Raw genomic sequence first — 12,821 nt, 5'->3', positions numbered from 1 at the left:
AAGAGCGGTGTGTATAAATGATGCTGTCTTGTTTCCAGTATATACTTGTTCATTGGAAAAAAATTGTGTAACACACATTTTTGATGGCCTAAATCAACATTCACACTAGGAGCTTGAAAATGCCTCACAAAAAATGTATTCCTTCTTGCCAGTGAAGTATATATGCGGATGTATCCCATGTCTATTTATTCAGGTTTTTTATTCAGATGTATTTTAAAATCTGAAATATTTTAGACTTCCATGAAATGTTACTTCTGAAAGGGTTATCACCATGGAATGCTGCTTATACTGTGACAGAGATAGATTGGTACACTGGTTGTGAATACTTGCTTAATTGCTATTAGCTCAAAATGTTACCTGGCTGACAGCCTGTGAAGGCTTTCTGTCCAGAATTCTCTGCTGCTGCTGCTCCATACTGGCAGTTCATAGGTGCTCATGTGCTAACATTAGGAGTTTTCCTATTTTATATGGATTATATGCAGATAAATCAGACAAAAGTAGGGAGAATTTGTGGCAGGCCTTACCAGCTTTTTGCCCCATTTTCTGAAACTTTTTTGTGTTCTTTGTAGGTGAATACTGGATTGATCCTAACCAAGGATGTGTTGAAGATGCTATAAAAGTATACTGCAACATGGAAACTGGAGAGACCTGTATTTCTGCAAACCCATCTACTATACCACGTAAAACATGGTGGGCCAGCAGGTCATCTGACTTAAAGCCCATTTGGTATGGCCTTGATATGAACAGGGGATCACAGGTAACTAAATATATGTAACTTCTATGAAACTTGTTTCTTTCTGGTTTTGAACCTCATCTACTATTCTGAGCAGATTCTGCTACATTCAGAACATTATAACTATTAATTGACTGGCTTATATTCAATTGGTTATTATTATCATACAGGAAGTAGAGGAAAAGCTGGGAAAAGCAATGCAAGTGCATCTAATGCAGGGTTGGCTACAAGTAGACCACTGCTGGAAGAGATTTATTTCTCCTGATCCCAAAAATACTGACATTTCTAGCAATCTATTGTAGTAACTCGCTATCCTTGCCCTTAAAAAAAATAAAGGTACTTTTACCCTAATACAAGATTTAAGCCACTGCCATTTTAATTGAACTCTACTCTCTTTCAGAAAACTCTTCACTCCTACAGAAAATACAAAACTTACTTTAGAAATTAATTTTTAAAGAACGTATGAGTATTACCACATGTGTCAGGATGCTCCATGCTGAATGCATCAGTCTCCAGGCAGACAAAAATTCCGCTCAGTTTTCTGTTGCATTTTCCCTCTGTGGCAACTTCTCAAAGTCAGCTTTATGATCCTGCCAAATAACAGAAGTTTATGATATGCAAAATACATAATTAAATAACCAGCTTTTGTTATTTTTATTCCTGGTTCATCCTATCAAACTCACAGAAAATATTCTCAATTGTTATTTCATAGGGAGTAATTAAATAGGTTTAAAATTAGTGTTTGGAGAGTAAAAAATAATCTTACCAATTGGGTTCCTGAGAACAGTTCAGAGCTTGAACAAATGAGAACATGTGATATTGAGAACAGATGTGGTATGGATTGCTTTCTTGAGATGCTTTCACTTATTACTAAATTCAGGAGAATTTGCCATGACTGAAGATGTCACAGCTGATGTTCAGCTGCCTGCAGAGCTAAACATAAGGTTTTTGTAAGTCAGATCCTCTTTGGAGGAAGAAATTATCTTGAGGAACACTATAAAGGAATATTTAATTTTTGAAAACGCTGTCAGGTTTTACAACTAATAGTAGTAGTTGTGTAATAGTCAGATGCTCTCCTTATGGAATCTAAATAATAAGTATGTCTGAGACTACTAAGCAGAGATAAACATCTCGTATAAAACGACAGCATCAGTGCGTAAGATTGTCTCTTCACCAGTTTCAGTAAAGTGTATACATTGTTAGTAATTCTTGACTGTTGTGTTTTATGTTGCAATGCTTCATAAAGCATGAATAAAATGAGACCAGCACAGGGACAAAAAACACAAACCTCATGAATTTTAGAATTTTCGTTATTAGTAGAAAAATTGCTTCTGTTTTTTTATAGAAACATTGGCTCTTTGTAAAACATTTGTCAAATTTCTGTGCAGGTTAGTTAGTTGATAAAGCCCATATGCCAATGTATGGTTATTTTTATATGGTCAAACTTTGGCTGTTTGTGATGCTCGTAAATACATTACAAAGCCTATAGAAAACAGGTTGCCAAAGTTGCAGTATAGCAGGTGTGCTGTAAAAGGGTTTTCTGTGCTTGACGTTTCTTACCTACTTTGAGGTTGTTCTAATGCACCATTTCATATGTAAGTTTTAACTCCTACTGAATCCCTTTTTGAAATAAGGCAGAATTCATTCCAAAACTTGACATGTTTGTGGAGGCCCAGCTGCTTTTGAGTTGTTCAGCTGCAGAGTTTTATGGTCAAATTCTCCAAAAAGACCCCTGTTACAGAATGTCTACATTTCTTCGTCCTCAACTGGCAGCATATTACAACAGAAACCATGTAATGGGGCTTCTGCTAGTCATGTCTGGGAAGGGTTACGGTAATGATAGATGTTTCTAAAATTAATGAACTCTTAATTCATTTTTATGTAATATATGTTGATCTATTTCTTTATCTTCACAGTTTGTGTATGGGGATACAGCTGTTACTCAGATGACATTCCTGCGCCTCCTATCAAAGGAAGCTTCCCAGAATATCACTTACATCTGTAAGAACAGTGTTGGGTACATGGATGACCAGACAAAGAACCTTAAAAAAGCTGTAATTCTGAAAGGGGCCAATGACCTGGAGATAAAAGCAGAGGGCAACAGCCGATTCAGATACACTGTTCTTCATGACAGCTGTTCTGTAAGTTTGGCCTTTTTGTCATTTGTATTTAGAAAAAAAAAAAGTAATAAAATGCTGCAGAATTTTATCATGAATTGTAGAAGTAACTGATCAAATCTGTATTTTACTAGAATTCTTCACATAATAGAAGTCAGCAGTATTTAGAGGATTTTTACAAATTACTACTAATTAATGAGCATTTTGCATTTCCTAGTATTTGTTTAATTGTATGCAATCACACAAATTGTTCAGATAACCACAAGCATTTATCTGCCAGATGGGTAAGATTATTGCAGCAATACACTGGAGGAAACTCACTGGTGCTGTGAGTGACTAAGTTCGGAAGGAAAACGTCCCCCAGATACTTAGTGGGCATAAGAACCAGCAAGGAGTAATTTTTTTTCATGTTCAGTAGCATTCTCAGCCAAGTCCAAGATACTGGCAAAATACTTCTAAAATTAGTTTGGTGCTTGAAAAATTGGAGTACTCTGTGCTTTAAATATGGCCTAAGGTTATGTGTGCAGGTGCATGTTAAAACATAGAGAAGAACTTCATAACATAAAGATAAATCAGTCCAGCTTGAGGGGGAAATCCTGGTGTGTCAATCTGACATGTCTCTTCATTGCTGTAAGAACAAGATGCATACATTTTAAACTAACCAAGGTGCAATACAAGGCAGGGGTTGTTGCTTAGCGAGGATACATTGAGATCCTTCTGACCTATCAGACAATTGAATTTGGGCTGTTTCTGACATCAGCTTTGGCCTACATTTTCTCTTTTTTTCTCTTTTTTTTTTTTCTTTCCCCTCCAGAAACGTAATGGGAATGTGGGCAAGACTGTTTTTGAGTACAGAACGCAGAACGTGGCACGCTTACCTATCATAGATATGGCACCCGTGGACATTGGCAGTACCGACCAGGAATTTGGAATTGAAATTGGGCCAGTTTGCTTTGTGTAGGAGGAAGGGGGGAAATTAACACACTACCCAGCAACAGCAGCAATTAAACACATGAACTTAGACTGATTGAAGTTAATCCTGAGACTCTTGAAGTAATGGCTGATATTGGATCAGCATTGTATATAAGGTTCTTTTTAAATGCCCGGCCTCCTTTTGAATATTTATTTTACTTACAAACCTTCTGTTTCAAATGATTGAAACCATTTAGTACAACAGTACAATTTTAAGAGGATTGATGACCACCTTTTAAAAGTAATAAGAATCTTTTCCCTCACCTTTGTTTCAAATTATTTTGAAATTTACAGGTATTCAAAATGGATAGTTTTAATGTGGGACTATGTAAAGCTCTAAGAATTATTTCTTTTGCTTGGATGCATACTGAATAACAGAAAAGTAGAGCACTTTCGTGAACTGTTGGCTACATTTCAATCATAGCTACTCCCTCTACCCCAGTTTGTCGTCCTGTGGTTGCCAGGATAATAGCCATTCACAGAAATCTGTCTTTTGTAGAAGGAAATCTCTTCAGACAAGATCTTAGTTTGGCTTGTCTTTCCTGCACCTTCCTATGTAATAGTCTGCTCAGAAGAGTATGCCATAGCCATGGTTAATCTATGAAGTAAAAATACCACTGGGGTAAATATGAGTTTTCAGTAGGGGTGTCCCATATCTTAAATTTTAAGATCAGACTTCACTTCTCACAGTGTATCTATCTGTGTAATTTCATTAAATTACCCTTAATCTTGAAAACTTAAACCCAATACTTGTTGATTTTCCAATACTTGCCCATCTACGAAGCCATTACATATCAAATGATACAGATGTCTGTCTTACATACGGTGCCAATTTATGTATGTTGCAAGTCATTCACATGTATACCAGACCAACTGCTAATAAAAAGAAAGTAAGTTTAGAAATTCATTGGGTTTAGCTGACATCCAGACATGCATCCCCAATAATTTGACTTACTGGCCTTGGAGTTGTCAAGGCAAGAAAGTTCCATCATTTCTTAGCATGAGCTACCTCATCTCTGGAAGTTGGGATGCATTTAATATTCCTGTTTCTATTTTAGATAATAAAAGGTGCTATGCTTCTGTTGTTATTTCAAGAAAAGGAGATAGGCAGGGCAAAACCAACAAAAAAGTGATGGTGCTAAATGACTCTGTAGAAGGCTGATGAAATAAAAGATGTCAATGTCATTTTCAGAGCTTAGCTGTTAGGCTTATCGTGTTTGAAAGAACAATGTTACAGTGCATTTATTTGTTGGTCATACATTATATAGAACGTTTTGTACCACTAGCATGCTTTATTTTGTAAAGTATGTGGGTACAAACTTATTTAGGTTTTTTGTTTCTTTATTGCATCTGTGCTCTCCACATTTTTTTGTTTGTTCCTTAAAAAAAAATAATAAATAAACAGCTGGGGCCATCCCTAAAGAAAGTCATGCACATAGCTTTATTCATGTATCTTTGCAAAGCATTTAATTAAATACATGCTTCTCGTTATGCAAGTGGTTTCCTTTTGTAGAATTCCTTCCAGTGTATCCCATATGAGATTATTTCCAGGAAATTAAAGATAGAAGTATTTAACTTTTGCTTTGTTGCTATTTGAGTAACTAATTTGCAGTGCATTCTCCTGAAGTGTTTTACACATAGGAATAAGAGGGCATTTTAAATAATGTCCTCTGGGCCAGTTCTTACAAGATGGGCATCATTTTGTGTGAAGTAATCACCAGAAGTCCTGTTAAAGCTACCTCTAACTAGTATTGCTGGAGACTCCAGAGAAAAAGAATTCTTATTCAAGAATGAATGCAATGTGACCTAGCCAATTCCTATTGTCAGTGTAAGTTGTCACTGATAGAAAAGTTTCTGGACAAGCCAAAAAGTCGCATTGTAGGCAAAAATTTATATTTCTTTCTTTCTGAAAGAGTAGGAGCTTAGAAATTCTCAAGGTTGTCCATCTGCATGTCCGTATGGGTAAGAAGGGACTGGGAACAGGGAAGTTGACAGGTCCACACTGATGTTACCTGTTTGGTTTTATTAACCAAGCTGGAACTCAGCTATTTCTTTATTACTAGCATGAAATAATTTCTATAAATGTGACTCAGGTGTGAGTTTATGGTACTGGATCCTTAAGAAGTTTTAGATAACATTAATTTCACTGGATAATCTGAGGTGTAATGGCTTGCTCCAACACGTTCATGCAAAAGGTAGGTATCCAGTCGCTCTGATCAGACCTCTACAAGACATTTATCCAGATGCACAAAATAACAGTCAGAATAGAGATGCTAGTTTGAAATATGTTTTTAATCTCTTATTTTCATCAGCAGAGTAATTATAAATGTTTTGTGAGGCTGTTGAAGGCAGAGTATTTAATTCTGAGGGATATTTTATTTTCTTTTCAAGCCTCTCTTTGCATCTCTCCATGTGAAACATGCAGTATTTCCTCAGTCAGGTGAGTTGGGCACTGAAAAAGAGCTTTAACTAGAAAGCAGACCAAGATAGTATTCTGTAAAAACCACCACTGGAGAATCACAGAGGCAAAGTCTCACTTGAAGTGTGAGCTCTCAGGAAATCCAAGTAGTCAACTGAGGAACTTCTGCAATGCAAGTGGTTGGACATGGTTTTTTTTGTCTCTTGACTATGTTTATAGCATCCATGCATATTACGTCTCTTTTCCTGTTTTAGCATTTTTTAGAATCTTTTTAAGCAGACAAAGTAAAATACATGGTGGGGGGGGGGGGGGAATTTCACTGCTCTAAACTACTTTCTCTGTTCTGCAGGCAATGTGGCATAGCCCCATGCTTTAGCTTTAACTTCATGAACCTAGAATGAATGAGCTGACAACTTGCAAAAGGCTGATCAATTCATGAAGTAGCATTAACTGCATACCAGCTATGACATTCAGTGCAGTTCTGTCTTTGTTGCAGATGGCCCCAGAAATGGCAGAAAAGGCAGTTTAGAATGGTTATGATAATAAAATTTCAGAGACTAAAATTAAATTATCATATATTGTATGGTCATTGCTGTTGTTTTCCATAACTAACTGACCTGTCCTTATTGAGAAAGGAGTCCCAAGACTTCTAGTAGCTGACACGGTCTCTCCTGGTTTCTCAAAACCAGTAGTGCAGTAGTTGTGTGGCGACAATTCACTAAAATCTCATCTAGAAGGCAAATTTCTGTTATTCACTGCTCATAATTTGACACTTACTCTATGTTCACATCAGTGATGGAGTCAGTGTGGTAATTTATCTTCAACATTTAGAGAAAGATGTGGATTCTTTTATAATTTGATTTTAACCACCTCATCTGGATTTGCAGTATTTGTTCTGAAGGTGTTTGTACTATTGCGATCATGTTTTTATCCCTGTGCCACTGAACTCTAGATAGAAAATACCAGACTTTGTATGTAATTACACAGCTGATTACAAACTTGGGACTAAGCAGAGCTTGCTTAGTGTGAGGGGCCCTGTCAGAGGAATGGGAGCCTATCCTTTCTAGTATTTCACAGAGATCAAAAAAAGCAGTCAAGAATGAAAAGCAACAGGTTCGGTCTGTCGGTCTATGAGGTTTTTTAACACTATTTTTTCACCTTCATGGCTTAGATTTTATACAGGTACACAGCAGAATCCATGTTGGATTTCTTTTTGCCAGCAGTGTTTCCTAACACTGACTACTTTTTACAATGTATTTTACTTCCAGATTTATTTCAAATTAAAAGAATACATTCTTGATGAGAGGGGAAAAAAAGGTAAAAAAATCTTTCAGATATGCTCAGTGGACCTTAGAGGTTATGATAAATGTTCCCAGAAAAAGTTTATCAGCTGCAAGCACAATGAACAAAGAAATACATTCAAGTATTGCTGAGCATATTCTTATTTTGCTGTTGACTAGTTTTAGTGATCTTTCAGATTCCTATTAGATGTATATTTTGTAAGGAGTTCAATAATGCCATCTCCAAGGCCTTTTTTTCTTACTCCTGCTCAATATAGCCTTAATTTATTTTGACAGAACTGATCACAGTGTTACAGTTTATTGGATACGTCAGCTAACATGCCCAGTGGCTTACATGACAATTATTAATATTGATTTATGTACTGTATAAGTAATATTGATGTTATAAAAATAGTAAAATGTTCTTGCTCTTTCTGTATTTCCTAGAGGAGCCCAGCTCTGAATGCGTACATCAGATGTAATTTCCTCCCTGCTACATCAGGGCCTTCTTGCAAAGAGGTTTCCAGTAGTTCTGGATACTTAAAATGAAAGACCAACAAGGAATTGATAGTTTAAGTCCTCCAGAACAACAGGGTTTTTTTTCAAATCACAGTTTTGGATTTTTGCACCTGTTTTAGAGTGACTATGAAGACATCTAGAAGACTATTTTATCTGAATGTTTGCTCTTTCAGGCTGGTGGAGCAGCTGAAGATGCAACTCCTCCACCTTCCTTCCATCCATACATTTTCCTTTCTCATGTTTTGGAGCTCCCCTCTAGCTCAGCAGTTATTCTGTTGTTTCTGAGTGCATGAGAGTGTAAGTTCAAATGTTATAGCCTCTCCCTCCCAAATTCCTTCTTTGCCTGTCAGCTTCCTTATAGCTATCATAAATACTTAGCTCTGAGTTTTTGAAACTAGAAAGATACTGTAGAGTACTATATGCAGTAGAAGAATGCACCAAGCAACACAGAAATATAGGGAAGAAAATGCCACAGTATATAACTAAAAATAACACAACCAAAAAGTCTACAAAACATAGCAAATAAATAGAGAATGAGGTCAAGAAAAAAGTCTAAAGATGTATTAAGAGCAAAATGCATTAGTTTTCTCATTACTGTAGGGTAAAAACCCCTAGGTTTCTTTTATCTCATGTAGCTGCTTGAGATCAAGCAATGTAGTTATTGGCCTGGTAAACACTATTTACAGTCTATTTCCAGGAAATTAAGGCTATCCTGAAGATTTAAGATTTACTACATGGTTTGTCTCACGGAGAGAGGCTATTTATAAAAATAAGAGAATACCAGAAAGACACAGTGTAAAACAGTTATAAAAGGAAAAGCAGAACTAAATGGAAATGTAGAAATTCCAGTGGAAGCAGAAAGATTCTCTGCAAATAGGCAAATGCCATACAAAAAACAAGGTAAAACAGCGTTAAGCAATGATGGTATTAACATTAAAAGAAAATAACAAAATGTAAAACAGAATCAGCAGGTCAATAGCTGAAATAGAAATGCCAAAGGAACTGTGGACCCATAGACCCAGTTGGCCAAAAGTTTTGATTCTGGATTATTGTGTCCAGTGCATTGCAGTTTGCTTGCTAAGAGTTTAAAGATTTGTTGAAGTGTTGCAATTTCAAGCATATTCTGAAGAGTTCAAAACATCCATAAAGGAGCCTTCTTGAGCAAAGTTGCTAGATGGGTACCAGAGAGTTAAATTCGGTTTCTTCAAAGGTAGAGCGTTTTCAGCCAGCCTATTTTACCTGCTGTGATGCTATTCAGAAATTTAGCTCGTGTTAAGATCAGAGGTAATGCTTATTAATGTATCAGAGATTGTGGGAACCATGATGAAGAATATGATGAACTACAATTGAGAATCACCTGCATTAAACCCTGTCCACCCCAAGAGATCGTATGTTCAGTCAAAAGGGAAAACTAGGTACAAAAGACCAGCTCTCCTGTGAAGCTGCTGTTCATCCCTGTGAGGCAATTATTGCACAGTAGCTCTGTCTTTAGGAATACTAATATAAATCCTCTTTTTCCACAAGCCAAAGAAGAAAGGACATAATGTCAGAGATGAGAAACAGGACACACTGTAATAGAGCCAATGGACTGGGCAGTGTTCAGGAGGACCTGAGCAGAGTGATGCAAAAGTTAAGTCTGAAATGCTTTATAGATTTACACAACAAAGGAGAAAACCCAGAGAGCTTGATTGCTAATGTATCTATCTAATGTGCTATCAGCATTATAAGTTTTATCATTTGCTGGGAGCTCTGGAAAACTACTAAAGTATCAGGCAGCACTAGTTTGAGCAGGATGCTGGTAGAGTCAATTTTTTGCTCCATCCGCCACATTACTTTCTGGCACATTTTTGTGTGTTCTCAGTGAATATGGGTTCAGCAACAAAACTTAAGTTTTAACCTTTAATCCAGAAATGCCCATAGCTAAAGGTATACTGAAAGGAAGTCACGTATCTATCTCATGAACCTCCTCTGGGAGAGAAAAATTCTGGATAAGCATAGCTCTGCCAGGTAGAACTTAAGACAAAGTAAGAAAAGATGATGACCAGTGGCCTTCTGTGAAGGACATGCCACAAGCAGGAGTGGCTGCTGTAGTGGGAAATCAGCAGTGTGGGTTAAAGTCAATACTTCCAGAAGACATCCTCTAGGCTGAAGCTATCACAGTACAAAGAGTAGGTTTGAAGACCAGACCACCAAATATTTTGTTCTGGCAGACTTAACTTCATCCTGAACAGCAGTCCCTCAGTGTAGGGTGAACTACATCTCACCTACTCCCAGTAAACAGGTAAGTGGAGACACAGAAAGCATCTCTTCATCTCCTGAACACCTTTCTATTCTATTACTTCAGGTTTCTACAGATTTTCTTTTAAAGCATAATGAGATATAATCAAGGACTTGTGATTATGAGCACATACTGTATTGAAATGGTAAATAAGAAAATGTTTCATATATTACTGTAGCTTAAGATTGGTGCAACAAGTGCCTCATCATTCACTAGTCCAGAAGAGAGGCACTTGGTTTTAGAATAAAAGCTTGTAAAACCTGACTTTCTTCCTGGTTAATAAGAAATGGGTATGATTTTTCAAAGAACCATTAGGGTTTCAGTCTTGGTTGAAATGGGTATGTTATCTCTAATAAGAAATACATTCTAATTCAGTGACTACAATGAACATGTGTTAAGTCTGAAATAATAGCCAGTCCTCCAGCAGAACTCATTTTCCAGCTTATATAAACAACCTGCAGCTGACAAGGAACACTGGAAATTATATTTTCTATCAGGACATGGTATCAGGACAGCCATAACATGGTAAGATGCATGTTGGGAAGATCTCTTCACTTACAAATTCAACATTCTTAGACAGTTTTTCCTCCAAATTACTGCCTACAAACAGAGGCTTAAGACTCTGTAGCTGGTGTTACAACACAGTGAGTATGACAAATTACATTGCTGCTCATTCAAATGTCTGGCTTCCTTTTTTCAGCAAGGAAAGTTGTTGGTAATTAGTCAGCTTCCAGAAAAAATTCCTAATTGCTCAAATTCATAAACCATCACAACCCCATTATAAGTGATTATTTCCCTTCCCTGGTTTTAGCTGTGAGCTTACCACCGAGGTGAAGAGCTGCAGACACAAACTCACCGAGGGCCTCCTCTCTTGCCAGAAGTTGTCCCTAGGTGGTTACTTCCATCAGGGACGAATGCTGCTTCTGCAGTGATTTCTCACACTCTGCCCACCAAAAACCATGAAAGGGACTTGTGGGGTTTTTAAAGCAGTGCCTCAAGCCACACAGCTGCTAGATACCACCCTTACCTATCACCCAAAGGGAGGTAAGCTTCTGTAAGTGATTCACAGGTGTTTCTACAGTGTTTCAAATTACAGCCTAATCACACAGCCAAGTTTTTCTGTTAGAGAAGGGGTTGCTGGCTTCTTGTCATATTTTTGGGTTGGGTTTGGTTTTTGATGGGGTGTTTTTTTTCCAAACACATTTTCCATGAAGACTGTAGAAAGGAGGTGTCGCAATAGACCGCTGCCACACATAATAGTCAGGGAGTCCAGGTTCACCACAAGAAAAACTCTGGTGTTCTACAAAGGTTACCCTGTCAGGTGATAACCTCCAGTTAGCCAGAAAGGTGGCATTTGAAGAAACTATTAAAACCTAAATTAATTAGTGGTAGCTTAAAACTATTGGCTGGGAAACTGAGGCAGTTGTGTTTTGGCTTTGTTTTGGTGGTAGTGGTTTTGTGGGTGTTTTGGGTTTTTTTAGGTGGGGGTGTGTGTTTGCTTCTTCTGTTTCTGTTCGTGTTTTCCCCAAAGAACTGTAGTAAATGGTGTTACGAAGTGTATGAATATTAGCTGGCATAACATGTGGCTGAATAGGAAACTGTGGATCAGAATGAGAAAGGTCTTAGTCTTATTACTGTGTAGGCAACTTTTTTCCTTCGTGCCTCTTTTTTCAACTATGTAGCCTATGATATTATTTGTTTTTTAATTCTATCCAGTGCAACTAACTTTAAATTTACATGCCAAAGGAAGGTGCACTTACTTAAATATATGCATAAAACCCAACTTATCTTAGAGCTTGAAAGCAGGTGTTGGTGTTTCCAGACAACTTTGGAAGACCTCTGTTAGTTACCTGTGTGAAAATGGGTTAGTCCCAAAAGTTCTGTAGTCTGTGAACTTGATGTGCTGCTCTGTAACAGTAAGTAAGGGTGTTGCTAGCCTGAAGGTGTCCAGTAAGATATTTTTTTTTAATGTAAAATAAAAGCCTTTTGCAGGCTGACACAGTAAATCAATCAGAGAAAAAAAAAGTAAAATAATATTAGAATCTAAAGCATTCCAAAGGATTAGAATCTAAATCTTCCTTATTTTCTAATCTAATTTTTATTTATTAACCCGATCTGTTTCATATGTCTATTATGTCAAAGAGTTTTCTATAAAAGTACAGATGTATCATGATGGCTTAATAACAAATCTGATGAGGTTTCTTAAAAACCAGCATTTATCTGTTGATTTTCCCTTCTTGGTACAATCCCGAAGTGTTCTCAGAGGATGCACAATCCCTTTAAGAATCTGAGGATGTTTTTCTCCCTACTTTTTGTTGTCTGACCTTGTTGTACAGGGTCATTTATGATGCTGGGCTGTAGAGCAATGTGTGGCAGTGCAGTAATAATGTGAGGGTAGGCTCTGTACTTCCTTCACAGGAAAGACTGAGTAGCATCCAGCAGCATCTACCTCTCGGAGCAGTTTCACAGCCCAGATACTGGTGTAGAGCTAAATTTTCTTCTG

The 12,821-nt window shown here is 37.2% G+C and overlaps 1 protein-coding gene across 1 annotated transcript in view; it reads left to right on the top strand.

Moving 5' to 3' along the window:
• The window catches only part of COL5A2 (collagen, type V, alpha 2), a gene marked incomplete at its 5' end in the record, with an annotated part of 29,000 nt that extends 24,607 nt beyond the window's left edge, over positions 1–4,393 (top strand). The window contains 4 exons of the mRNA XM_010012432.1: positions 153–193; positions 570–757; positions 2,650–2,874; positions 3,665–4,393. Of these exons, the coding sequence (XP_010010734.1) occupies positions 153–193; positions 570–757; positions 2,650–2,874; positions 3,665–3,811 (601 nt within the window). The remainder of the gene's footprint in view (positions 1–152; positions 194–569; positions 758–2,649; positions 2,875–3,664) is intronic.
• Between the last annotated feature and the right edge of the window lie 8,428 nt (positions 4,394–12,821).

The sequence above is a fragment of the Nestor notabilis genome, unplaced genomic scaffold (genome assembly GCF_000696875.1).
Source record: "Nestor notabilis isolate BGI_N333 unplaced genomic scaffold, ASM69687v1 scaffold31523, whole genome shotgun sequence".
Lineage (NCBI taxonomy): Eukaryota > Metazoa > Chordata > Aves > Psittaciformes > Psittacidae > Nestor > Nestor notabilis.
This window is presented reverse-complemented; position numbering and strand designations above follow the sequence as displayed.